Source organism: Osmerus eperlanus, chromosome 9, assembly GCF_963692335.1.
Source record: "Osmerus eperlanus chromosome 9, fOsmEpe2.1, whole genome shotgun sequence".
Taxonomy (NCBI): Eukaryota; Metazoa; Chordata; class Actinopteri; order Osmeriformes; family Osmeridae; genus Osmerus; species Osmerus eperlanus.
Window position 1 is genome coordinate 6498281 of NC_085026.1, and position 24535 is coordinate 6522815.

General features: G+C 39.9%; 2 protein-coding genes across 6 annotated transcripts; both read left to right on the plus strand.

Annotated features, from left to right (window-relative positions):
- Nucleotides 1-8: 8 nt before the first annotated feature.
- Nucleotides 9-4446, plus strand: eif4eb (eukaryotic translation initiation factor 4eb). 2 transcript variants are annotated; one of them, XM_062470313.1, is made up of 7 exons: nucleotides 9-164; nucleotides 988-1091; nucleotides 1847-1942; nucleotides 2564-2627; nucleotides 2753-2866; nucleotides 2952-3113; nucleotides 3480-4446. In XM_062470313.1, the coding sequence occupies exons 1-7, from the start codon at nucleotides 147-149 to the stop codon at nucleotides 3489-3491; spliced, it is 570 nt and encodes a 189-aa protein (XP_062326297.1). In that variant the 5' UTR covers nucleotides 9-146; the 3' UTR covers nucleotides 3492-4446. The 2 variants fall into 2 exon arrangements, with proteins under 2 accessions (XP_062326297.1, XP_062326296.1); XM_062470312.1 differs by having other exon boundaries at nucleotides 10-164; nucleotides 2952-3091.
- Nucleotides 4447-7337: 2891 nt separating this feature from the next.
- lingo2b (leucine rich repeat and Ig domain containing 2b) lies at nucleotides 7338-23428 on the plus strand. 4 transcript variants are annotated; one of them, XM_062470199.1, is made up of 3 exons: nucleotides 7344-7842; nucleotides 19746-19831; nucleotides 19973-23428. In XM_062470199.1, exon 3 carries the CDS (start codon nucleotides 20045-20047, stop codon nucleotides 21881-21883), a length of 1839 nt encoding a protein of 612 aa, XP_062326183.1. In that variant the 5' UTR covers nucleotides 7344-7842; nucleotides 19746-19831; nucleotides 19973-20044; the 3' UTR covers nucleotides 21884-23428. The 4 variants fall into 4 exon arrangements, with proteins under 4 accessions (XP_062326185.1, XP_062326183.1, XP_062326182.1 ...); XM_062470201.1 differs by lacking the exon at nucleotides 19746-19831 and having other exon boundaries at nucleotides 7338-7465; XM_062470198.1 differs by lacking the exon at nucleotides 19746-19831.
- Nucleotides 23429-24535: the final 1107 nt, after the last annotated feature.

Consider the following 24535-nt stretch of genomic DNA (forward strand, 5'->3'; position numbering starts at 1 on the left):
GTTTGCAGTACTGTATCCTTACTGTTGCTTAACTTGTTAGCTAACTTCATACTACAGTATCATAAACTTTTTACGTACGGAAAAAGAAGCGTCACGTTATAGGTCAGTCCAATGAACTTCAGCGTTCCACTCGCCAGAAACATAAGATGGCGACCGCGGAACCGGTGAGTACCTTTTATTTAACAAATAGTATTCACAAAATGAATCATAATCCGTTAATTTATAGTTAATGAATTTATTATATCATGTTGATATTGTTCGTCTAAGGACTTGCTATGGGGGGCATGTCAATTTGAACATTGTTTGGTCTGTTTCGGCCTAGAAAGTGCAAGTTCCTCTGCCACGACCTAGCTAGCTAGTGCTAGCTATAGCTATAATATAGTACAGTACTGTTTGAAACCCACGAGAACGCAAATTAGCTAGACTACAGTAGTAGCTACATTGAGCTAAATCAGGTTGGCACTAAGTTTAACAGCTGTTTGATTGGTTGATCGGATATTTGCACTATAACTTAAGGTTTTTGGTGGACTAAGTAAATTAATATACAACAATAATATTATCAACCACGGCACTAGCCCGTGCTATTGGTATAGTTACTTCGTGATTTTGACCTAGCAACATTTTAGTAAGTTTTTTTTACGTGGCTCCTTTTGGCTAGCAGTAGCCCTAGCCACGCTGTTGCATGTGCTGACGCTATGAACTCTAAAGCTGACGTTAGGTACTGTCTATAGGCATATTTGCCTGTTTAATGAAACGTATTACTTCGTGTCACACCAGGAATGTTAGCAGCTACTAGCCATTAAGTTTAACCAGACAAGATTATCCATTGAGTCCATTCAGGGACACTATAAAGAGATTCACAGGTTGCCTTTTTGCGTGGTCCTTTTTAATTCCTCATTTTTGCTCCCATGAGTCTTTCCAAACGATACCACATTGAACACATAAAGATACCTCGATCTTATCCCTTGTCGTTGTTTCTTAAACTAGGATATCAATTCAAATCCACCTCAACCTTCTGAAGATGGACCTGAGGAGACTGGGCAGGAGGTTGTGAGCCCTGAGAGCTATATAAAACACCCTCTCCAAAACAGGTTGGACAGTTTGAGCTTTTGCAAATTGTAATACATTTTTGTCATTACAGACTATTTAAATATACAATAGTGCTCTACTTGCAAATGAATAATTTTCTTATCCTACACCAAAAAAAACTATATATGGCTATATTTTCAATATTATATATCGGTAATGAGAAACTAAAGTGTCGCACCAATTTGTCCAAAAACATTGTGTCAAGTCTGTTTATGTCATACAAGCTGACAATATTTGCTGCTGTTATCCTCCAACACTGATTTTTGCGACAATGTTTTTACCCTGATTTCCAGGCACAGACAATTATTTTTTATTACTATATTTGTGCTGGCTAAAACAATGTAACGCAAATCCACGTTACAATTAGTAATAAAAAAATATATGGCTTGGCTGAATATTGTCCATGTTTAATTTCTAGATAACTGCACAGCTTGCATGGTTTCAGGAGTCTCGTTTGCTAGCACCTCCGAGCACACGGACAGGACACGTACAGCAAGGGGATTGTGATTGTGATCTGCCCATTCTTTGGGAATCAGTGCTCTAGTCAGCAAATGCCGCCCTAAAATTCTGATCTAATACTACATGGGGAAAGTAAAAACATTTATTTGCAAATAGTGCTGATGAAAACCATACCTTACTGATATCCGTTGAGGCATATACGATGCTGATAAAACTTGTTAACCATGTGATTTAATTAGCCTATCTGGTGTTTACTTACTGCTAATTCAATTGCTGTCTTGTTGCCCCCTCCCAACAGATGGTCTCTCTGGTTCTTTAAGAATGACAAGAGCAAAACGTGGCAAGCCAACCTCCGCCTCATCTCCAAGTTTGACACAGTTGAGGATTTCTGGGCGTAAGAATTCTTTTTTTGTTGTTGTTGTTGTACATTTAAAATGTTTGATCTTATTGATTTAGCAGACCCTTTCTCCAAAGAAATGTACAACATATTGTTGAAAATGTTGTTGAATTTCTACCCTGCACATTCCTCAATCACATGCACACTACTTACTACAGGGCTATTTTTTATGTTTAAATTTGTGTTTTTATATATTACAGTTTGTATAAATTACCACAAATTTCCAATGAATTGATGATTAGACAGGCTCTGCCCCTGCACTCAATGCTGTAACTTGAAGTACTGTATTTTAGGCTACAACCAGGCTAGGCAGAGGTATTCTAAACAACTGAGCTAGAGTCACAAGAATGGCTCTCTCACTCTCGTGGATTAACTAGACTAGTCTCCCAGCAGTTCTGTAGTCAGTCAGCGCGTTCATGTGTTTTGTGGGAGTGGCTTTGAAGGGAGGGGGTGGGATTTTATGGTTTGAATAGTTTGGAATAGAAGCTCAAATAGCTTTGCAAACTTGCCTACTCCAGCTTTAATTTCCCATGGAAAGTTTCTGTAAAGTTTACACCCCTTTGCAACCTTATTTGCATTTGCATTACTTGCATTCACAAAATGTTCTTGTAATTTCAGCCTCTATAATCATATTCAGTTGTCAAGCAACCTGCTGTCTGGTTGTGACTACTCATTGTTTAAGGTAGGTTTGGGACATTTGGACAAAGCCAATTAGCTGAATAATTCAATGTTCTGATTGTCTGATCAATGAAGAGTTACATTGGAAAGAAATTCCTTGCAACTTTAATCTTTCCCCTGCTTTATCAGGATGGCATTGAGCCCATGTGGGAGGATGAGAGGAACAAGCGTGGAGGGCGCTGGCTGATCACACTGAACAAGCAACAGAGGAGACAGGAATTGGACCGCTTCTGGCTGGAAACGGTTAGAAAGGTTTTCAAAGCTTTTGTATATTGTTTATGGCATTCAATAGCTATAATGTGAAATTGGTTTCATTCTTCCTGCCCAGCTACTCTGCCTTGTAGGAGAGGCATTTGATGATTACAGTGATGAGGTCTGTGGAGCAGTGGTCAACATCCGTACAAAAGGAGACAAACTTGCCATCTGGACGGCAGACTATGAGAACAGAGACGCTATCACACATATAGGGTATGTCTATCACACATATAGGGTATGTCTTCCAATGCGATGTTGTTACATTTCTGAAGTCAGGAAATCCCAAATTCAGAAACCTCAGTGTGTTTTGTGTGGCTAACGAAAGCATGAAGCCATCAAAGCTATTGTGCCATTTAGACACAAAACACTTGGCCTATGCAGAAAAGCCAGTATTTTCAGCAAACTCCAGGAGCTCAGGGCAACAAGAAATATATATATTTTTGGGTTGTGACTGACCAAGGACAAATGTGGGTTCTAAGGTTAGACCAGTTGAGAACCATTAGATTTTAAATATGTAAGTCAATCCTAATAACTTGTTGGTATCAGCTTTCTCATGCATTTTTCTTTTCTTTAAAATTACATGATATCTGTGAAACTTCAGGAGAGTGTATAAGGAGCGCTTGGGAATCCCAATGAAGATGACCATTGGCTATCAATCTCATGCTGACACAGCCACAAAGAGTGGCTCCACCACCAAGAACAAGTTTGTGGTTTGAAATTTGTGCCTATAGTTTATTTTTTTGAAAAAAGTATCCTTTTTGTTGTGGGGGCTTGTTTACTTCACTGCAAGAACTGCGAGATACAATCTAGCGAAGAAGAAAAATATATATCTTAAGACTATAAACCAAAGCTTCATCTGAAATGGACCTGTACTGAAATCCAGGATAAACACTTGTGTGCAGATTCACAATTTCTCTGGAACAATTTCTCAACTTGCCAATGCCCTTAATTCATATGTCGTACAGGTGAACATGCAACCGTAAAAATGTAAACAAAGAGACGTAAGAGAAGAGTATGTATTAAGAGATGTTAATGTTCAACGTGCTCTTATATTGGAAAAGTAGTTGTTGTGATTTATTTAATGGCAGGGAATTTATCTGAAATGTAATGCAAAAACATTTCTGTGTGCCCTTTATACAGCATTATTATTATTGCTGTAATCTTTAATAATGTTAAACCATTTTAATTTATTATACAAATTTTCCTGTTTTAGTCTTTGTTCAATGCTATATATAGCCTTAAACAATTAGAACATGCAGTCAAGCTAATCAACTTTTTTTCATAGAATGTTAAAATGATTATAACTTTGGTTTTGCAATTCAATATAAGCGGTTTTATATTGTGGGATACTTTGCAATTGGAAATGTGTACATTCCTTGAAGGAAATAGGATATTTGACTTACAGTGACACTGTATTCCAATGCATCCATTTATTAGTGATTGGATTTGATCTCATTTGATTGTTTGCTTACAATGGAAGAATTTTATTAAGAGTATTTTAATAAAGTGTTTTGTGACTTTAGCTCTTTTTAATCTAAGAATAAATACGTATTTTTGATTCCCAGTCAGATTGTCTGCATAGTTGCTGTTTCTAATATCTTAGTTATAGACCTAAATTGTATGAGGTGTTTTTAAATTTATGATGACCTATTATGAAACAAAGTAACCCTTTTAAAGGGAGCAAATTCTGCCACAAGGTATTTCGATTTAGGCTAACCTAGGTTTTATGCACAATAGCTTCTGGACGTGCCAGTCTGTAACGGAGACTACAAGGCTGATGGAGCACTGCTAAATCGAAATAAGCCTGTGGTGAAAAAATATATAAAGTGTCTCATGTTGGGTGGTTGTTACTATTTATGTAAGATTTTGTCATGTCTCGTCTGTCACCCGTTTCATAAGTTTACCTCTTAGCATTATGTTAATATCATTTTAAATACTTTAAGTTTGGTGCTTTATGCACTTCAATATTACTACTGTAGTGTTTCTTTCCAGGAAATTGAAAACCTAAGTTTAATAATCTATGAAAGAAAATTGCAGATTTGTCATTGATGGAGCCGTCCCATCAGATTTATATAACAAGTTACATTTTCCATAATTTCCACTAGAGGGTGATGTTATTTCATTTTTGTGCAAACAGCCTGTATTAAATATATATGTAAATTAAAGCTTCAATAAGTAAATTGAAATTCCTCCAGCTCGATTTAAGTGGTTTCACAAAATTTTGCTCGCGCGCCGGAGTTTTGTTCGCGCAGTGTATTTCTGCTCACTCAACTGATTTCTGCTCAATTGAGTCTAGATTACTTTTGACAATTTGGGGATGGTTTTGACCACTTGGGACGGAAACCTATGGAGGCACTGCGCTCTTATAATTGGTCGCTTTCAACGCGATCGCATAGCACCAGAGAATGTCTGATTGCACCCTGAGGGACATCCTTGTACCTTTATTGATAGCTTTCTTTACAGGAAGCAGGGAGTGATACGAGGCTACTCCAGACAGTGGATGGAAAAATGTCGGCGACACCTGAAGACTTACATGTGATATTGAGAGATGATGGGGGCCTCGTCTAACAATCCAATAATTGTAACGGAATCTGTCTCAAGGTACAAAGATGTCCCTGTGGGTGTGGTCGCGTTGAAAGCGACCAATCATAGAGGGCCAGTGCCACCATAGATTTCCGCCCCAAATTGTCAAAAGTAATTTAAACTCGCGCGAGCAGAATTTCACTGCACGAGCAGCGTTAAACTATTAGCGCTTGTCAGGCGCTCGCTCGCAGCTGTCTGCACAACTCTCGTTTGTTGAATTTGTGCGCGAGTAGGCTACTTACATTATGCGAGTGAAAAGTTCATAACTGCGTGTGAAGTAATCTACGCGCTCTCGATTTATGACGCCAAATCTGACGCCATAGCCCTATAATTTGTCAACATGCATTTGGTCCAATGCTACCTGAATCAGTAGTTTATAAGATTTTTCATTGCAGATTTAATGAATTTGGACTCATCTGTCTACAGGAAATGGACCCAGAAGTATTTAGGCTTTTTGTATGTTTTAGCAACTTGCTAACATTACATGATAGAATAATGTACATAAAAGACTGGAGATCATTTTCTCGACAAACTGGTTGAATGAATGATCTTTTTATTGGAGCGACTTGAAACTCCCCACATTTGAGTTTTATTACAGGATTTAGGAAAATCACTCCCTCCAAATCAAATGACTTCTATGTCTGCCCACCTTTTTGAAATAGACAGTTTAGCATTTCTTTGTAGAATAATGTAAGATTTCGTAAAATGTTCCATTGAAAATCAATTCGAAATTTTAATTGGATATCAACATATTTTTAAGACCTGTACAGTAGATGTTTCATTTCCCCAGGGTCTTTGAAAGCTTTAATTCATTCTCACTAGTATAAGGATCAATGGTAGGATTTGTTTTCCAAGTAAAATAAATAATGTAGGGGTTTATAACAATCTGTTCAAAGTGGTTGTGGGCGAGTTATCCAAGGTGTGATGAATTAAACATAAAGCCTAGGTGTGGAATTTCACAAAACAAACATGGAGACATTTGAGGAAGAATTGATTGATTGAGTGATTGAATAAACAAATCTGGTTAATATTTGTGTGACATTAAGGGCTTCTGTGTGTCATCCATAAATCGTCATTATTAAAATAGTAAAATACAAATCTCAATCAGCATTTGTTTTCTTAATGTTAATGTTTGTGTTGAAACACAGAAAAGACAACTGGTTTGCAGAATAGTGCCATTTCCCTGACACAAAAGACAGACTTAAGCATTAAACCAACAGCCAACAAACTGAAAATAAGCGTCACAGGAAAATGTAATGGAAATCTAGACTTTTGGGTAGTGGATTGTATATAAATGTATTTACTAAAGTCTGTTTGATGTATATACATTAATATGATATGAATGTATTAATATATTTAACTGTAGAGTGATCATTTAGTTTGTTGTGTGATCTCACAGTACATACGCACCAGCGTTGCTCTGCTCTTTCTATTTTGGTCTTCTTCCTCAGTCTTCTGTGTCAGCTGCCTCGTGAGAAGGCAGCAAGCAGACTGTCAGCCCAAATAAGGATATCTATGTTCTAGGCTTGCAAGATACTAATAAAATCCACTGAGACACCAACCCCACAGGTAAATGTTAATGTAGCTGATCCAATACTGTTGCTTTAACACTTCTCTGTGGCACTCTCATTCTGGTATCTGCGCAAGCTGCCAGGTGTCCCAAAAGATAGAAGGGAGCATGTCAGAGGAAAATACACACATGAAAGACAAAAATAGGACTGAGGGCAAAAGGTGTACAATTATAAAGGGGCCTGCTGAACATATGTGTCATAAAGGAAGTTGTCAAATAAAGTGAGGGGAGAAGAGAAAGAGCCAGGGTGGGAGGGACCTAAAAAACCTCCTTGTGGATTTTGTTTTACCCATTCAGAGCTGCGAGGTTAGACTAAGCCTGATCAGCTCACAGGTGATGAGCAAGAGGAAAGTAAGGAGGGGGGAGGATCTGAAGAAAGAGAGGAGGGAGCTGAACTGAACCTCCACTGCGTCTCAACCAAGGAGCTCACACCAGTAAAGAAACCCTCTCTTTTTTTCATTTGTGCTCTTTCTGCTTCCTCATCTCCGCTTATCCTCCTCTCGGTCGCTGCCCTAAATCCTGTCTCACCCCGGGGTTCGGCGGTGTCTCGTTGAACGAGCAGATATAGGACAGTGCGACCCTTGCGATGAGATGTGCAGTAATCAAAGAGAGGGAGATAAAAGGATATTGTTTCCATGAAGGGCAGAGTGGATGGATGACACAAAGAGGATTGAGCGGGCACTCGGAGGCTGTGTATGAGCGTCAAAGTGTGTGTGTACAGCTGTGCGCGCATGTGTAAGTGCCAGCTCGGCACCCTCTCAGTGAGATAAATCAGAGTATGGATTTGGGAATTGGCAGCAACACTTAAAAGGTAAGAACCATTTATGCTGTAGTTGTCACTGAGTGTACGGAGGCAAGATTATACTGTAAAAAAAAATTCTTGTTCGGAGGAGGGGAAGGAAAACCAGCTGTACAATTGTTGTTAATCTGTTACTGACAGACTGTGAACCGAAAATAACATTTAAAAGGCACATCAATTTAATCAGTCAGTTGTCGTCTCTGGCGTATAAGTACTTTGTGGGTGGGTGATTTCATCGTCATCGTCTCTTGTGGGGTGGGTGATAGGGGGTGCTGAATAGGCGTAGTCTTGTTCTGTGAGTGATGTATTAGATTATGGGCCAGTGCCAGTCACCCGTTACATTTAACGAGGGTCAATACTTTGCGTAAACTGTAGGCAGCAAGGGAGACTGAATGAGAGTGTGAATGTTGTGAAATTCAGGTAATGCATAAAAAGGAGTTGTGTGTGAATAAAATGTTTTTTAAATGTTGGAATATAATAATAATATTTGAATAAAGATGGGATGATTTATGACCTTATGAATGTAAGTACATTGACTCACTTAACAAATGGTATAGTTTCTGAAGAAAAACAATCATTTGTGTTGTGATCCATTGGGTTATTGATGATTATCTGGACAAAGAGGCAATAGACGTATTGATAAGAGTTTCAGACATTAAATAGATTTAAAAGCAGGTACATCACACATCAAAAGATGTGAGCCAAGTACATTTTCTGCTCGTTCTTTTGTGTGGACAAGGTCTCCTGTGTACCTACTGTAAATATAGTATGAGGTGAGATTCTGAATGGCCATAGCTCTTCATGCAGAGGAAAACTTGTGAAAACCTCACACAGTTCTCTCTTGACCTTAAACATGAGATATCAAACTGAATTATAAATGAGCTATGCTCCTGAAGAGGTCTCCAGCCATGGCTTGCCAACTTTATATGTCTGCTATCGACAAGCTAATGGAGAAGAGAGAATGAATAACCAGTAAAAAGCGTTACCACGGCAGCCGTGCAGGCATGACTGTGTAGTGCGTGTGTATGTGTGTGTAAGGTGTTTCCAAGGCAACCTGTAAGGGGTGTGTTTTCTCCCTTGAGACAGTGAGGAGCAGAGAGGAGAAAACTGTCTCTCCTTAGGGGGGGAAGGGAATCTGAGAAGTAAACGAGGGGGGGGGGTCATATTGTCTTCTGCCTCTCTTTTGACAGATATTGTTATCTCTTCCTCTCATGCACCTATCTTTTTGCCCGTCCATCTCTATCCATCCATTAACCCTTGTGTTATCTTCGGGTCGTTCTGACCCATCAGTCATTGTGACCCACCGTCGTATTGCGACAACTTTACCGCATACAAAAACAAAGTGAAGCATTTTCTTTTAACCGTTGGGCTGTCTCAGACCCCCCACATTGCAAAGGCTAAAAGAAAATTATTTTTATTTGTTTTTGTATTGGGTAAAATTGGGTAAACACAACGATGGTTCGTTATGAACCTTTGGGTCATGTGACCCGAAGGCAGCACGAGGGTTAAAAAAAGAAACAATTCACAATGCATGTGAGACTTTATAGACGCCACAGTGAGGAGAAGGAGGATATGAGCTGAACCCCAGGGAGTGGCAGATAGATGCGAATTGTGATAAAAGCCTGCAGAGTTTAATGTTTGCCTCTCTCTTCTCTTGTTTACCGAATATAGATGCAAGGAAGTGGCAGCGTTTTGAGCTTACCCAATGTAGCTATGACACTCATCCCCCTAAATCAAGCCAGAGTGTTTGATTGATATTAGTGACAGTATTTGTAGTTTGTAGGGAAGATGAGGTTCCTCTGTCGTGTCCTTAGTTGTGGATGATTAGCATTGCAGATGTACTTTCCGTGGGCGTTAGATTCAACAAACTCAAGGTTCCCCCATCTGTCTGCGATAGGAACAGGGTTCTAGATTCAGCACTGTTGTGCAGATATGAACAGTATTCCTACTTATGCCCTCAAAGAGCCTACATTTACATACATGTCTACCTCACGCAGATGTTTTACTTATATACACAGACATGAGCAGGTGTGGATTGGATCAATTCAAGAATTATGACTACTCAGAGGCAAAACCAGGAAGACACCATGCTGGCGTCATGGTGTCTGCATTTCTTCTCCAACAGTTTTCATGATTCGGCTACCACAGAATATCAGTAACCTTCAAAGAATCTAACACACATGACCAACACAGCTGAAAATGTAGTTTCCATGTAGATTCCATGAAAAAGAGTCTATGCCACAGGTGTTTGTTAATGAATAAAAATGTACCTGGGTTATGTATTTCTAAGGGCAGCGACTGAAAACACTAGGGCCGCGAAAAAGAAACCACAAAGGCTGCAGGGTATCGTCTACTGCTCCATGGTAACAGCTAATGTACTGGTGTATCCTCTAACGCTCCATGGTAACAGCTAAGATGCTGGTGTATCCTCTAACGCTCCATGGTAACAGCTAAGATGCTGGTGTATCGTCTAACGCTCCATGGTAACAGATAAGATGCTGGTGTATCGTCTAACGCTCCATGGTAACAGCTAAGGTGCTGGTGTATCCTCTAACGCTCCATGGTAACAGCTAAGATGCTGGTGTATCGTCTAACGCTCCATGGTAACAGCTAAGGTGCTGGTGTATCCTCTAACGCTCCATGGTAACAGCTAAGATGCTGGTGTATCGTCTAACGCTCCATGGTAACAGCTAAGGTGCTGGTGTATCCTCTAACGCTCCATGGTAACAGCTAAGATGCTGGTGTATCGTCTAACGCTCCATGGTAACAGCTAAGGTGCTGGTTTATCCTCTAACACTCCATGGTAATAGCTAAGGTGCTATTGTATCGTCTAATGCTCTATGGTAACAGCTAAGCTGCTGGTGTATCGTCTAACGCTCCATGTTAATGTAAAGAATTTGATATCTTGCTCTCACATTATCGGGAACTCGCTGAGACCAGAATAACTGCATATTGAGCAAGCTGGTGCCTTTAAGCAATCAAGTGATCAATGATACAAAAATATTTAGAAATTCAAAATTCACAAGGTTGAGACTTAATACATTTTTTCTTATTTTTTTCTTTATGAAGTTGCTCAACATCACCCCTGTCTAGAACCATGTGCAAGGATATAACAGTGGATGTCAGTGCATTTTAGTCTTGATTCTCAAGATATTTGCTGACCCTTTTACCCAGCTGACTAAGATCTTCAGGTGTGCTTGTTTTTACAGTTAATGACAACAATGGCAATAATAAAAGGAGAAAACTAAATCGGGGGGAAACCAGGGTAAACACAACCTCAGGATCAGATCACACAGACCCCTGTTGCTCATCAACCTGTTGCAAATGTCCAGTCATTGTAGGAATAAAATAGCAGACCTCAGACCTCAGAGGGCAACTCAAATATCAGTATGATAAAACGTTCTCCCGTCCACACGTTTTCAAGCGTTTTCCAAAAGTTGGTCTTCTACAAGGAAAAATCTGAAAACACTTATGTCTCTGTACTGCGCATGAGTAAAACGTATGTCACCTCAATGTTTATTTATTTATTATTATGTACAAACTGACATTAATCTTTTAAGGACAAGGCCTCACACACTCAACAAGACACAGGTCCAGGTAATCAGGCACAGGGGAACAATAGGGCAGGGAGAAACATTAAAACTCAAATGGGGGGGGGGGGGGGGGGACAGCCGTGGGAGTGACAGCAGCTGCATCTGTTCTGTGGATGTCACGGCCTGGACTGACCTGTCCAACAGCACACTCCTTGCAGATGGCCTTGTGGGAAGATGACAGCTAAAGCCACAGCTTCAGTATCTTCAAGGATGTGCAGGCGACACCATGCTGCACCAGAGAGTTTACATACCCTATAATGGCTGTGACCTTTTTTTTCATTATATGCTGTTTAAATTTACCAAGGGCAGTGCGTATCCAGGTGCAATGCATATTGTATTTTTTCACATTTAAGGCTCTAATTTGTCTGTATCAACAGATCGTTTTTAATTAGAGTTGTGGCTTAATGATTGCTCATTTGAGGTTTGGTAGCATTTGTTGTCTTCCTTTAGAAGAGTATCTGCAAAATGAAGGCTTGCTAAGCAATAAAGAGGAATGATAGCAATGCAAATCAAAGTTTGATGTTTAACAATATGAAACTAAGTAGAAATACATTTTCTAAAGTGAAAGGCGGTTTTTAAAGAACTGAGAATACATGTAATGAATGGGAGACAAGTTGGGGGAAAAAACACTATTTGACAAGGGAGAACCTATGAGAACAGAAGAAGATTGCTTAGAAAGATTGCTCTGCCCAAATAAATATTTATGAATTTCACAGTAAGACTGAGTTGAATGAGTGGAGAGTTGCTGTTGGGACAGAGACAATTTGATGAGGAAATGTTGCAAGTGTGTGGATTTTTCCCTAATCTTGTGAAGTGTTAGCATTTCACATCATCACTAGGCTTGTCAGCGACTTGGGGGATTCATTTGCAAACCAGTCTCACGTATCAGTGTGTAACTATCCTTCAATATTTACATTTAGTAGCTGTCATGCTGTACAGTTTTAACTCATACTTGCATTACAATTAATTTAAAAACATTATATTCCGACAAATGTATGAACTACACATCTTGAGTGGTGTTAGTAGTCTGACTGATGACTACATAGATTGATAAAAATAGTTTTGGGGCTGTTCTGCTCCAATCTGTTTCTGTGTTATAATGCAGAACTTTACAAATTCTTAACCCTTGTGTTCTCCTCGGGTCGTTCTGACCCATCAGTCATTGTGACCCACCGTCGTATTGCGACAACTTTACCGCATACAAAAACAAAGTGAAGCATTTTCTTTTAACCGTCGGGCTGTCTCAGACCCCCCACATTGCGAAGGTTAAAAGAAAAGTATTTTTATTTGGTTTTGTATTGGGTAAAATTGGGTAAACACAATGATGGTTCGTTATGAACCTTTGGGTCATGTGACCCGAAGGCAGCACGAGGGTTAAAACATTTTAGTTGTGTTTAGTTCATAATTACAATTTAATTGACAAGTCTCCCATGTTCTACTGAGTCATCTACAGGAGTTAGGGTAAAGTTTATTAATAAGTGTTGTATTATAAGCTACTGTCTTTTTCTTAGTAAAACAGATATGTTTCCAGCACAGGGCAACCCAGGGCACAGATTGAAACCAAAATACTTAGTTATTTGTTTCTTATGTTGTTGAAACTTTCTGAAACTTATTTTACATTTGAACAAACTTTCTTAGCTTTTTGATTCTTCAGTGTTAATGTATTTATATTTTATGTTAAATATTTATGTATTTAAGTCTGCTTGATGAACAGATAACCTTAATAAGCTTTTTAGTAAGAACATAAGTCACTGACAAAAACCTTTTTATGTGTATGTATATATATATTTTTTACAGTGCACCAAATTCTGTGAGTGACAGTAGACACTACTAATCCCCCAGAATGATTTGGTGAGGGGAGAGTACTAATCCTCAGACCCCATTCAGAGCCAGAGAACCCTGCTTAATCCCCCTGGTATGCATCAGATGTAAGAAGAGGGAACGTTAACTGGCTCTCCTCAGGAATACAGAGTCAGGAAGTAGGACTAGTCATCCAAAAGGAGATAGTGCCAACATACAGAAGCTGTTGTGACGATGAACACTGTCCTCAAAGCACCCTCCCTGCTTAAAGTGTTATGTTATAAACCTTAATAGTGAATTACATCAATAACCACATATCCAAGTATCAAACAGTTATAAAGTAAGAAGACAAAATATGCTGTTACGTGATATAGTACACATCAGGAAGACAATTTAAGATATAAGATAGAGATATGAATACAAATCACATTTTGGCTGCCTCACTGCAGCACGTAGACCTGATAATCCCCTTTGAATTAGTGCATTGATCTATTGATTGTGTCTTTATTTATGTGGCCATAAACACTATCTGAACAGTGGTGTCAACTATGTTGTCAACTGATACAATTGAACTTTCGCAAAACCCCTCTCCAAAACGGCCTCGACCAATCCTACCGTAGAAACTGATCACTATTTGAAGAAGGTCGTTTTGGTGCGAAATGGAGAATGTTGTCATTTTTCCTTTCCAAAGCCAAAGCTCAAGAGGAAAGATGCTGGCAGTGGATAAAACAATGTGGGAGGACCCACTCCCAGTTAATACTTTAAAGGTCAACAAACACTTTGTTTGCTCCAACTAATCTAGCTGGCTAATCTGTTGTAATTTTGTATCTGATGCTATGGTAGATGTGAGACTTTCAATTCAAACTTCGAGAAAGTTACGGATATAATGCAAGTTTGTCAATCTTAGCTAGCTAATATGGCAGTTTGTCAGCCCTCGGGGACCCCCAAATGGGCAGTGGCCTACCATGCCTATGTAAAAGATTCACCTCTTAGATTGACTCATATAGTGAGCCATACACAACAAAAAAAAACGTGGTAGCGAGATAATCGAGACAGACACACACAGAGAACCTATTCACACTGAATAAAATAATCAAAACTTTATATAATTTTCATAGAGCAGGCTCAAAACCAACAAACTAAAACAGCATCTGTCTATAACATGTTGTCGTTGATTCACTTAACAGAAATGACCATTTCTCCAAGTAAATGTCCACAAATTACCTTACCTCCATTAACCAAATTGTGACAATAAGACTCACCAGTGTCATTCTAGACACAATATAGGCCTACATTTCTGATACTGTCAATTTAAGGTGTAAAAAAACAAAACAATAATATTTTCTGACATATTAGAATACTTTCTACCGCTCTAATTTTCTATGAAATACCAAGATTCCTCAGCTGACTATCATAACTTGGGACTCAGTCAATACATTGGATCAATATGGCACCACATAATTGCAACAGGCCTCTACCAGGACAGTACAAATGTCTCCCTGGAGTTTAAAATTGTTGACAACAAGAGAACAAAGTAACACTTTACAATAATGGTGCATTCATTAATGCTTCAACTAATGCATGAATATCCTAATCATAAGTTAATACATAATTCAGAAGGAACTAAGCTATGTATTCATGTTTCACACATCAACAGATAATAAAGAGTCACACATGGTTTACTATCAATTAAATCAGTCATCATGGATCAATTCCTATCGATATCAGGCTACTATGTGAACTAATACCATTAGTTAACCGTGTGAACTAATATCATTAGTTCATGTGGTCATTACCATAATAGGTGAAATCCATGGATTTCAACTTCCAGATATCTGATATTTGCGTGCAGCGCAATTCACCCATCCGCTCTCTAGTCACTATGGATCTGTTCCACAGAACTCAGCATCAATGCATCAATACCCAATAACCGTGACATTTTGTTAATAGTCATGTGCCTCACCAGGTAAAGTCATAACATAATGATACATTCACAAATCATTAGCTAATTATTAATAGAAACAGATACTGATCATAATTGTATTTTCAGATAGACAACATTTAAATAAACTCCATTATGAGTTATAATCCTGCATTCCAGTCACATTGACGAATTGATGACTACCATGCCGTTTGTAAAAGCATCTCAATGAGTTTTACTGGGAGTTTTTCCTTGTCTTCCATGAGGCTTTAGGTTGGGCAGGGTTATGGTACAAACAAATTTGTAAAGAAATGATGGTGTATGCCATGAAAATGCAAGAGAGAGATACATTTTCTAAAGTTATAGAGAAATAGTATGTGTCTTTTAAGTTACACTTGAATTATAGACAACAACAAATGGAGATGGATGGATTCTACAAAACACTTGCTAAGAAAATATAATACTGGTTGACATTCAATGGAAACTTTTATGATTACCAGCTGTAGCAAAAATAGATAATGAAATGGAAAAAAAAGGTAATTCAATCTTTCCAGCAGGCATCAAATCAAAACAATATTTTATTTTTTACTTAGTTGCTGTTTGGATCAGCCAGCATGCTAAAAGAGGCTGATTATCTTTTATATATATATATATATATAAATAATATGTCGTCCTGCATAATGTTTAATACAGTATAGTCATACACATCATTATTGGATATTATATTATGGATATGAGCATAACATGGTTTTAAAAAGAAAAATACACCTTTTTCTCTTAGTGTATAAAAAAAGGAAGATTCCCATGAAAGAAAGATTCTACTTTACCTCTTAAATAGTCGATGAACCACAAATGCTTGTGTCGTTCCTTCTTGTTCAAAAGCTATGGTCAACATAGCAACAACAAATCTTGTTTGCCACAACAGACCTGGGAAGACATGCTACTCAAGAAGGAAGCTGTCAATGATTCTTCAAATCATTGCTCCAGAGGAAAACAGGTCCACTGGTGCAGAAAGGAGCTTCTTAATTGGCAAAGTTCAGCATGCACAAGCACTAATTAGCAGGGAAACACAGTTCAACTGTGAAATCTCAACAGCCTTCTGATAGCTGGACTGACATTTGCTCTCTGCTGGAGAGAACATTGGTGTTCAAAAGGCAATCTTACAGTTTTGCACACCTGCTATTCTGCAGTAAAAAAAACATATAGGCTACGAAACATACTTTTTCATCAATGTACAGCCCACAACAGATGTCCCATTCAAGAACAGAATAGAATGTAGCACAACAGAACTTTGTAGCCCCACCTAAACATGTACAATACTACACTATATGTCTACTAATGTTACAAACTGCAATGTCATAGTGACAACCACATATTTTTATAATTGGTTGCAGTTGCATATACTGTACACCGTCCATACAACAACAGGGGAACAGAAAAAGTTACATCAAGCAGTCGTGGATAGCCTAATGACTTATATTTCAGGTCAGTCAATGTGTGTTACCATGCAAAATATGTTATGGGTTGTGTGCACATTGCTGTGCTAAATGCATATATGTGAATTGTCATGTATAATACTTGTATTATTCATGCAGCTATATACTGTAGTATACTTACATAAAAGGTGAACTTTTGAACTTTGGTTAACATGCACAGACATTGCTGACTTTATGATAGTTTGTGTTTATAAATCCATTGATTACATATGAGACACAGGTGTGTTGTTGCTAGGAACCAGGCGTGAGTGGGAGAGACAGACACACCCACACCACATGCACACAGAGAGTGACAGGGAACACAGGGAAAACACTAGGGAAACACTGGGGCGTGGTTGTGGCCAATATGAATGCTCACTGAAATACTGTTATACTGATGCACTTCTAACCCTTGTTTTCTGCAGTACTTTCTACATCTACTTCTACATTTGAATGTCACTTTTTTGGGCGGATGAGCCATTGGTTTAATGATGTAAACATAAAACGAAGTACTAGTGAAGGATAAAATATAAATTCAAATATGTTCATTATTCAAATTAGCGTTCCCATGACTTGCAGGTACATCTACTGTTGGAGCACAGGTTTAATCCACATTCTTGGGCCAAGTGAATCGTGACACACGTTGCATTGATACCAACAATTGTGATTTACACAAATATTATATTGAAATCAATTTACAACAGCAATTTTTAAAATTAATTTTAATGAGACAATTGGTGTCTAAGTCTTAAATTGTGTTTGTGTTAGGAATTCCTGTCCATGCTTAGAAAAGAAAGACAGTAATTATTTTCATTTCAACAGAATTTGAAAGGAAGTGGATGTGAATTTATAAATTCTGTAAATTAGGGGTAAAGAGAACAAGTAAAGGGAGTCAGATGGCTGAGCGGTGAGGGAGTCGGGCTAGTAATCTGAAGGTTGCCAGTTCGATTCCCTGCCGTGTCAATTGACGTTGTGTCCTTGGGCAAGGCACTTCACCCTACTTGCCTCGGGGGAATCTCCCTGTACTTACTGTAAGTCGCTCTGGATAAGAGCGTCTGCTAAATGACAAAAAAGTACAAAGTTCACATTGCTTTGAGTTTAAACAACTGCTCAATTTATATTTTGTATTTAAAAGAACAATATGACATTTAATCTAATCATGCATGCAAGTTCCTTTCAGACACCTTATGATGAATGTTTCATGTTATTGTAAAGAATTGTATTAGAGCATTTGAGGTTGCAGAAAACTCAGCAGGCAAATAAGCCATAACTAGTGTATAACAGGCTTTCCACTTTATCTTGTATTTTACTCTTGGTCTCTCTTCCCCCATCTCTCTCTGTTACTTCCTCTCGTTTTCACAATGACTCATGCATCTCCTTTAGGCTCTCATTCACCCATGAGATTTTCTACAGTTTCGCTCCACCTAATCCAATTCTTAACATAATCCCCCAAAGCTATCCCTGTAGGCTGCCCATCCAAATGACCTTTCACCCCTCTCATTCTACGCTTGCATTCTCTGGGATTCTATGTTGCCCACATCCCAACAATTAAATTACCTGAACTACCAATGAGAGGCAGACAGATCACCTGAACTACCAATGACAGGTAGACAGATCACCTGAACTACCAATGACAGGTAGACATTTATTCATTTAGAAGACCCTTTTATCCAAAGCGATTTCCAAGAGAGAGCTTTACAAAAGTGCATAGGTCACTAGACAGATCACAAAAACAGACACAAAGCCTCAAAAATGTATAATTGTAAAAGTCTTATTCCAGTGATATCATTACAATCAGACACATATGCTAGTAAGGTGTGTGGGTGATGAAATGAGAAAAGACATGTAGGCAGACAGAGATACTTAACACAGCAGTTGATGAACAGGGAACCAGACAGACTTGACAGTTTTGAGACACTCTAAATTCTTGTACAGTAATGAAGGTAGAAATCCCAAATATATTCAATTCAGCTTTTTTTGCTACGTGTGTAGACCAAGAGAATATTAAACACGTGGCCCTCCTCTCCCTTTTTTCGCTTTTTCATTAATTTGATTGGCAGACCACATAGAGCGGATGGGAGGGAGGGTTTGTGGTTGCTGTGGCAACTGCCTGCTCTTTGTAAAAGGCTACATTCCAGGCATCTGATGTGTCTGTGTCTCGATCGATAAAAACAAAGCCTGCAGGGAATAGAGCATGGAGCGAATGGGGCTTCTGCCAAGCCAATGACGACTGGAGAAGAAGAGTGAAGAAGATGTGTGAGAAGGAGAACGGGGAGATAAGAGAGCAATAGAATAGTCGAGAGAGAAAGAGAGAGAGAGATGGTGGAGAAGATGCGCAGAGTAAAGCTCGGGAGTCTCTCAGACTCAGTGGGGTGAGTGCTTTGTGTGTGTGTGTGTATGAGCAGGCGTGTGCATTTGCGTGTGTCTGTTGGCTGCATCTATTTAGGAAATGTATCACTCACCTTAGCAGCGGAGTAAGGCGTATATCTGTATCCGTGTACAAATCATCTGCTTAAATTGGCAGGATTTTGCAGTTATTTGAATGGATAACAGTCTATTACTACCAGTCCACCAGTTGCTGCAGCTAGTGCTCGGCAGCCACCCAATAACATGCTAATTTAGCATCAACAATGTTTTTTCTTAGGTATGTTTCAAGTTAAGTGTAAGATGTAGTGGCATGATTCAAATAATGTATAGATGTTTAAGTGACTAGCCTATCAAGGACTATGTTTTATCTACTCATTTGAATAATCCAAGCCAATTAACGACCTGTTGCCTGTAGGGGTACTTGATCGTCATCCATTCTGTGTGCAAGGCGTGGCTTTCAGGGTATTAGGATCCCTTGGTTCAATAACCATCCTCTTCCTTCCCTGTCTACCTAGTCACTCCCCCTGTTTACTGACTTTGTTTTACATATCCAGAGGGAATACAACCTTCATTTCTTTTCACCTTGCTGGAATTAGGGTCCATCCTTCTGGCACGGAACCTCTTTTTCGATTAACCTCAAAACACCCCATTGCTCTTCAATCTTTGTACAGATGTTAATGATGAGTTTTCATATTTCATAGCTTCTGAAATCAGGCTATTCTATTACATAATGTAATTTAATTCTATTTACATTTCCAGGCATTCTCCAGTCATTGCAGAAGAAGACTATTGAAAGTTTGAGAAAATGGAGGATTGACTAAGGGGGGAAATCAGAGGATGAATAGGTGAATAATTAGGAAAGTTTGAGAAGCATCGAGGGAATGAGTATTTTTTATATCCAAGCTACATAGAACAAATTGTGCTAATTGAACAGTCAATATGTGCTTTTTCACAAATCTCTCTTGGTTTGTCTTATCTCTTTTTAGTGCTCTACCGTGATGGATCTCTGGACAAGTAAGAAGTTGTGTTGTGACGGAGGTCATCGTGGGTAAAAAGTCATGCAACGCTTAGCCCTGTACTGCTGCCATCTTCTTCTGGGTGGGGCTCTGGCCCTTCTGCTGGCCCGCTCCGCCCTGGGTTGCCCTGCCCGCTGTGACTGCTCCCCACAGACTAAGTCTGTCAGCTGCCACCGCAAGCGCCTGCCCACCATCCCTGAAGGCATCCCTATTGAAACCCGTGTCCTGGACTTAAGCAAGAATAAGCTGCGGATCATAACCCCAGACAACTTCTCGTCTTTCCTTCACCTGGAGGAACTGAACCTTAGTGACAATCTCATCAGTGTGGTGGAGCCCGGTTCTTTCCGCTGGCAGACGTGTCTGCGCTCACTTACCCTCCGCAGCAACCTCCTGACACTCGTCCCCCCTGGAGTGCTCTCAGGCCTGGGGAATCTCACCACTCTTGACCTCAGCCACAACCGCCTGGTGGTCCTGCTGGACCACGGCTTCCAGGACCTGCGTCAGCTAACCTCCCTAGAAGTGGGCGACAACGAGCTTGTCTTTATCTCCCAGCGTGCCTTCAATGGTCTGCTGGGACTGCGAAGCCTGACGCTGGAGCGTTCCAACTTAACCGTGGTGCCCACTGACGCTCTCACGCACCTTCACAACCTGGTGGAGCTCCGCATGTGCCATCTCAGCATTGGTGTCTTCAAACCGTACTCCTTCAAGAGGCTTGTGCGGCTACGCCACCTGGAGATCAGCCACTGGCAATGGTTGGATGCCATTCCGCCTCTCACGCTGCATGGCCTCAACCTCACCACTTTGTTCATCACCAACACCAACCTGTCTGCCTTCCCTGGTCCCGCGCTGCGCAACCTACCCTACCTCACACACCTCAACCTATCATACTGTCGCATCCAATACATTCAGTATGGGGAACTTGGCCAGCTTCCACGATTGCAGGAATTGTATCTGCGGGGAGCCCAGCTGGCCTACATCGATCCCATGGCCTTTCTGGGTCTCAGTGCTCTGCGGGTACTAGACATGTCGCAAAACCAGCTGGATTCTTTTGAGAAGAGTGTATTGGGTTCGCCCGAAAATCTGCGGATGCTAAATCTGGGGAGCAACCCGCTAGTGTGCGACTGCCGTCTCCTGTGGTTACTGAACGAACAAAAGCCACCCTTGCTGCAGCTTGGGGGTGTCCAGCCCGAATGCAGTGCTCCTGAGCACCTACGTGGGAAACCCCTGAGGGATCTTAAGGAGCCTCTAATTTCACAATATGTTACCTGCACAAAGCCCAGGATTGGGCCCAACACCACTCAGCTTCTGCTTGCTGACGAGGGGCAGCCCGTCCATCTAACCTGCTTCTCTGAGGGGGCACCACAGCCCTCTGTGGCCTGGGTGACCCCCCACAGACGTTTTGTAACTGCCAGGAACACCGGCAGAGTGATGGTTCTGGCGGACGGAACCCTGGAAATCAAAATGGCGGAGCTGCACGACAGTGGCGTTTATCTATGCATTGCCAGCAATGCGGCGGGCAATGCCACTCTGTCAGCCTCACTGGCAGTGAAAAGCCTGGGTATTAGTGACAGGTCGCTCTACACGAATCGGAGCTCCAACTATCTCACAGACTCCAACAGTACTTGGAGTAACGGAACTGTCTTGTATAATATGACGGTCCCCATAGACCTGAAGACCATCATTATATCTACAGCGATGGGCTGCCTTTCTTTCTTGGGTGTGGTCATCTTCTGCTTCCTGCTCCTGTTTGCCTGGAGCCGTGGTAAAGGTCGGCACAAGAGCAACTTTGACATTGAGTACGTTCCCCGCAAATCAAACGGAGCAGCTGCTGAGGCGACCGAAACGAGTGGACCAAGGAGGGTAAACATGAAAATGATTTGACTTCACATCATGGGGTCAATTCATATGGCAGTGATAGAACATACCAGTGCACATATCAATAGAATTAATTTCCCAGTATGACACAGTGGATTTGTGAAACTGAAAGTGATGTACCGATATAGTGGATAATGGTGGTGGTGTTTTGACACAGTGGACATGTGAATATAACGTGATCTATGATACTGTGGATGTGTTTATATAAATGATGTTATCATACAAACTGGATATAGTACTATAACCAACTGACATATCAATATGAGAATGCTATGCGGGGCATGTGTTACAGTTGATGATGTTAAGTGACTATGCTGCTGACTTACCTTTGCATCAAGGTGAGGCAGGAGGTCTCGGGAAATGACAGGTAGAAGCTAAGGTGACAGTGGAGCAATCGTCACTACGCCATGCCAGAACTCAGTTGTGTCGAATACCCATCTGAGCAGCAGAATGGAATGTGTGTGTGTGTTGCCTTTGTTGTAGGAAAGGGCAATCATAAACGATAATAGGGACTAGTCATTTTACAGGTCTTTGTATTTGTGGAAGTCATTGTAACAACAGTATTGTCTGTTGAGTAAAATGGAGTATTATATATGTTTGTAAGCAAATGCAAATCTCTTATAACAGTGTTGAAGAGACCTTCTGTATAACTTTTCTTTCCCTCAACTAGGTTATCACTACCCTTTGAATGATCCTAAGATTAGGTAAGTATAGGGACTCTTAGCCAACTCAAGGAACGTTTACATAGCGAAGGTAAAAACACCAGAAAGCAAGGTTTCCCAGAAACACAAGGCTATCCTCTTGCTGAATAAACAGTTGCATCCAAAATGTTGGCATTAATTTGGAAAAGCTTGAGAAGATAAAGGATTTATGTTAAACCCATTTTTGATGACATTATCAATCATGGGAAGATTTTCCTGCCAGAAAATCCCTTGATGTAACATAAAAGTATTTTGTCAGTGGCTAGACACAATGGTAAAGATTTACTAGCCAATGTCCTCCTTGGAACAAGAGAAATATAAGCTTATGTGTTGAGTTATGTGTAGGCTTTCTCCCCTCTGTCATCTTTCTTTGAACTTAGCATCTCAAGCTGGTATGTCCAGATGCTCACCCAAGACACCAAGGGATTCGGGGTATTTAAAGGGATGCTTTGGAACATTGTGTTGAATACTTTTCATTGTTAAAGAAAAAAAAATAAGGGATCAAATTAAAGCAATTATTTGTAGTGCAGGGAAGTGGATGTCAACGTGTGATAAAGTTGTGATACAAAATTACAGGTTGTATACATGTTTTCTATGGGTCTATCTATGGGTATATTTTCAAAAAGACCACAAATTGTAAGTATACAGTATAATGTGCTCATCAACACTGTCAATATTGTTAACATATTGCAAGTTAAAAAAAATGGTCTGTGTGTTGTTACTTGGTTATACATTCTGTGATCATAATTTCTTACCTCACCAATATACAAAATGAAACCAACAATTCCGATTGTTACAGCAAAACTGGGATTATAATAATTATCATCATATAATGATGATTATCTGTTAAATTATCATACAGAAACTACAGTATATTATTACAAAAGTAAACATATATTTTCAACCCTTCATTAATTTTAATCCTTTGCAATTTCACACAAATGCGGAAACAAAATGTATACATTGCACCTGTGATGCTGCCCATCAAAACATCTACAGAAACAAGATGTTTTCCTACACTAATTCTAAAACGTTCACCACACCTATTTTATTGACCTTTTCTTACACTCCAGAAATAGGTTTGAAATCCCTGCATTGAAGCAACTGCAGTAGCGTGGCATAAGTGCATACATTGACAAGGCAGGTAGCGTTGAATGTAAATCTAAACTAAAGAAGGATGGATAGGAAATGGTGGACGGTGGAAACCACCTGGATGTCACAAGGCTTCACAGAGGCCCCCAGATCAGTACTGACAACCAACCTAAATCGTCACAGAAGCCAAGGAACAACTCCCTAAGAATCTCGGAAGAATATAAGAAATATGAAGGAGGGATCCCCTCCTTCAGAGACAGTAATAAAGAACAAAAGCAAACCATGGTTGGAGAAAACGTATCCAAAAGATTAAATAAAATTGCACTAGTAAAAAGCCAGTGAAGCAACACAGTTTTGCGTTGCATAGCATTCGACATTTGGGGAGGATACAGGCAGACTGTATGGAGGAGCTGGGATTGGCGAGAATGGAATCAATAGCACAATATACAGGTACATGGCAACTCGTGATGAGCATGTGTGTCCATGAAAGCGTGTAGCATCTTTTGTCTGACCTTAGGAAACCTGTGCTTAGTGATCTGGAGAGGAAAACGTTGGTAAATGGTTTCATTTAACGTCTGTAATTAAATTGGATGTTCTGGGAAGATCTGTGCTGACAGAATAATTAAATATTCTTACAACATAAGAGGAAAGATTCAGAACCTTGTCTTTGGAAGGTTTTAAGGCACTTCCACACAGAAGAAGATGAACAATATCACTGTCGCCATCACTAATGATGTACGCTATAACACAGTATGATGTCCATAGCTCGACATGTAATGAGCCCTCTGAGCTTACCCTGAGTTGCATACGTGTTCATGCACTCCTATAAACTCCCACCCTTCATCTTAGTTCAACTACCACCATT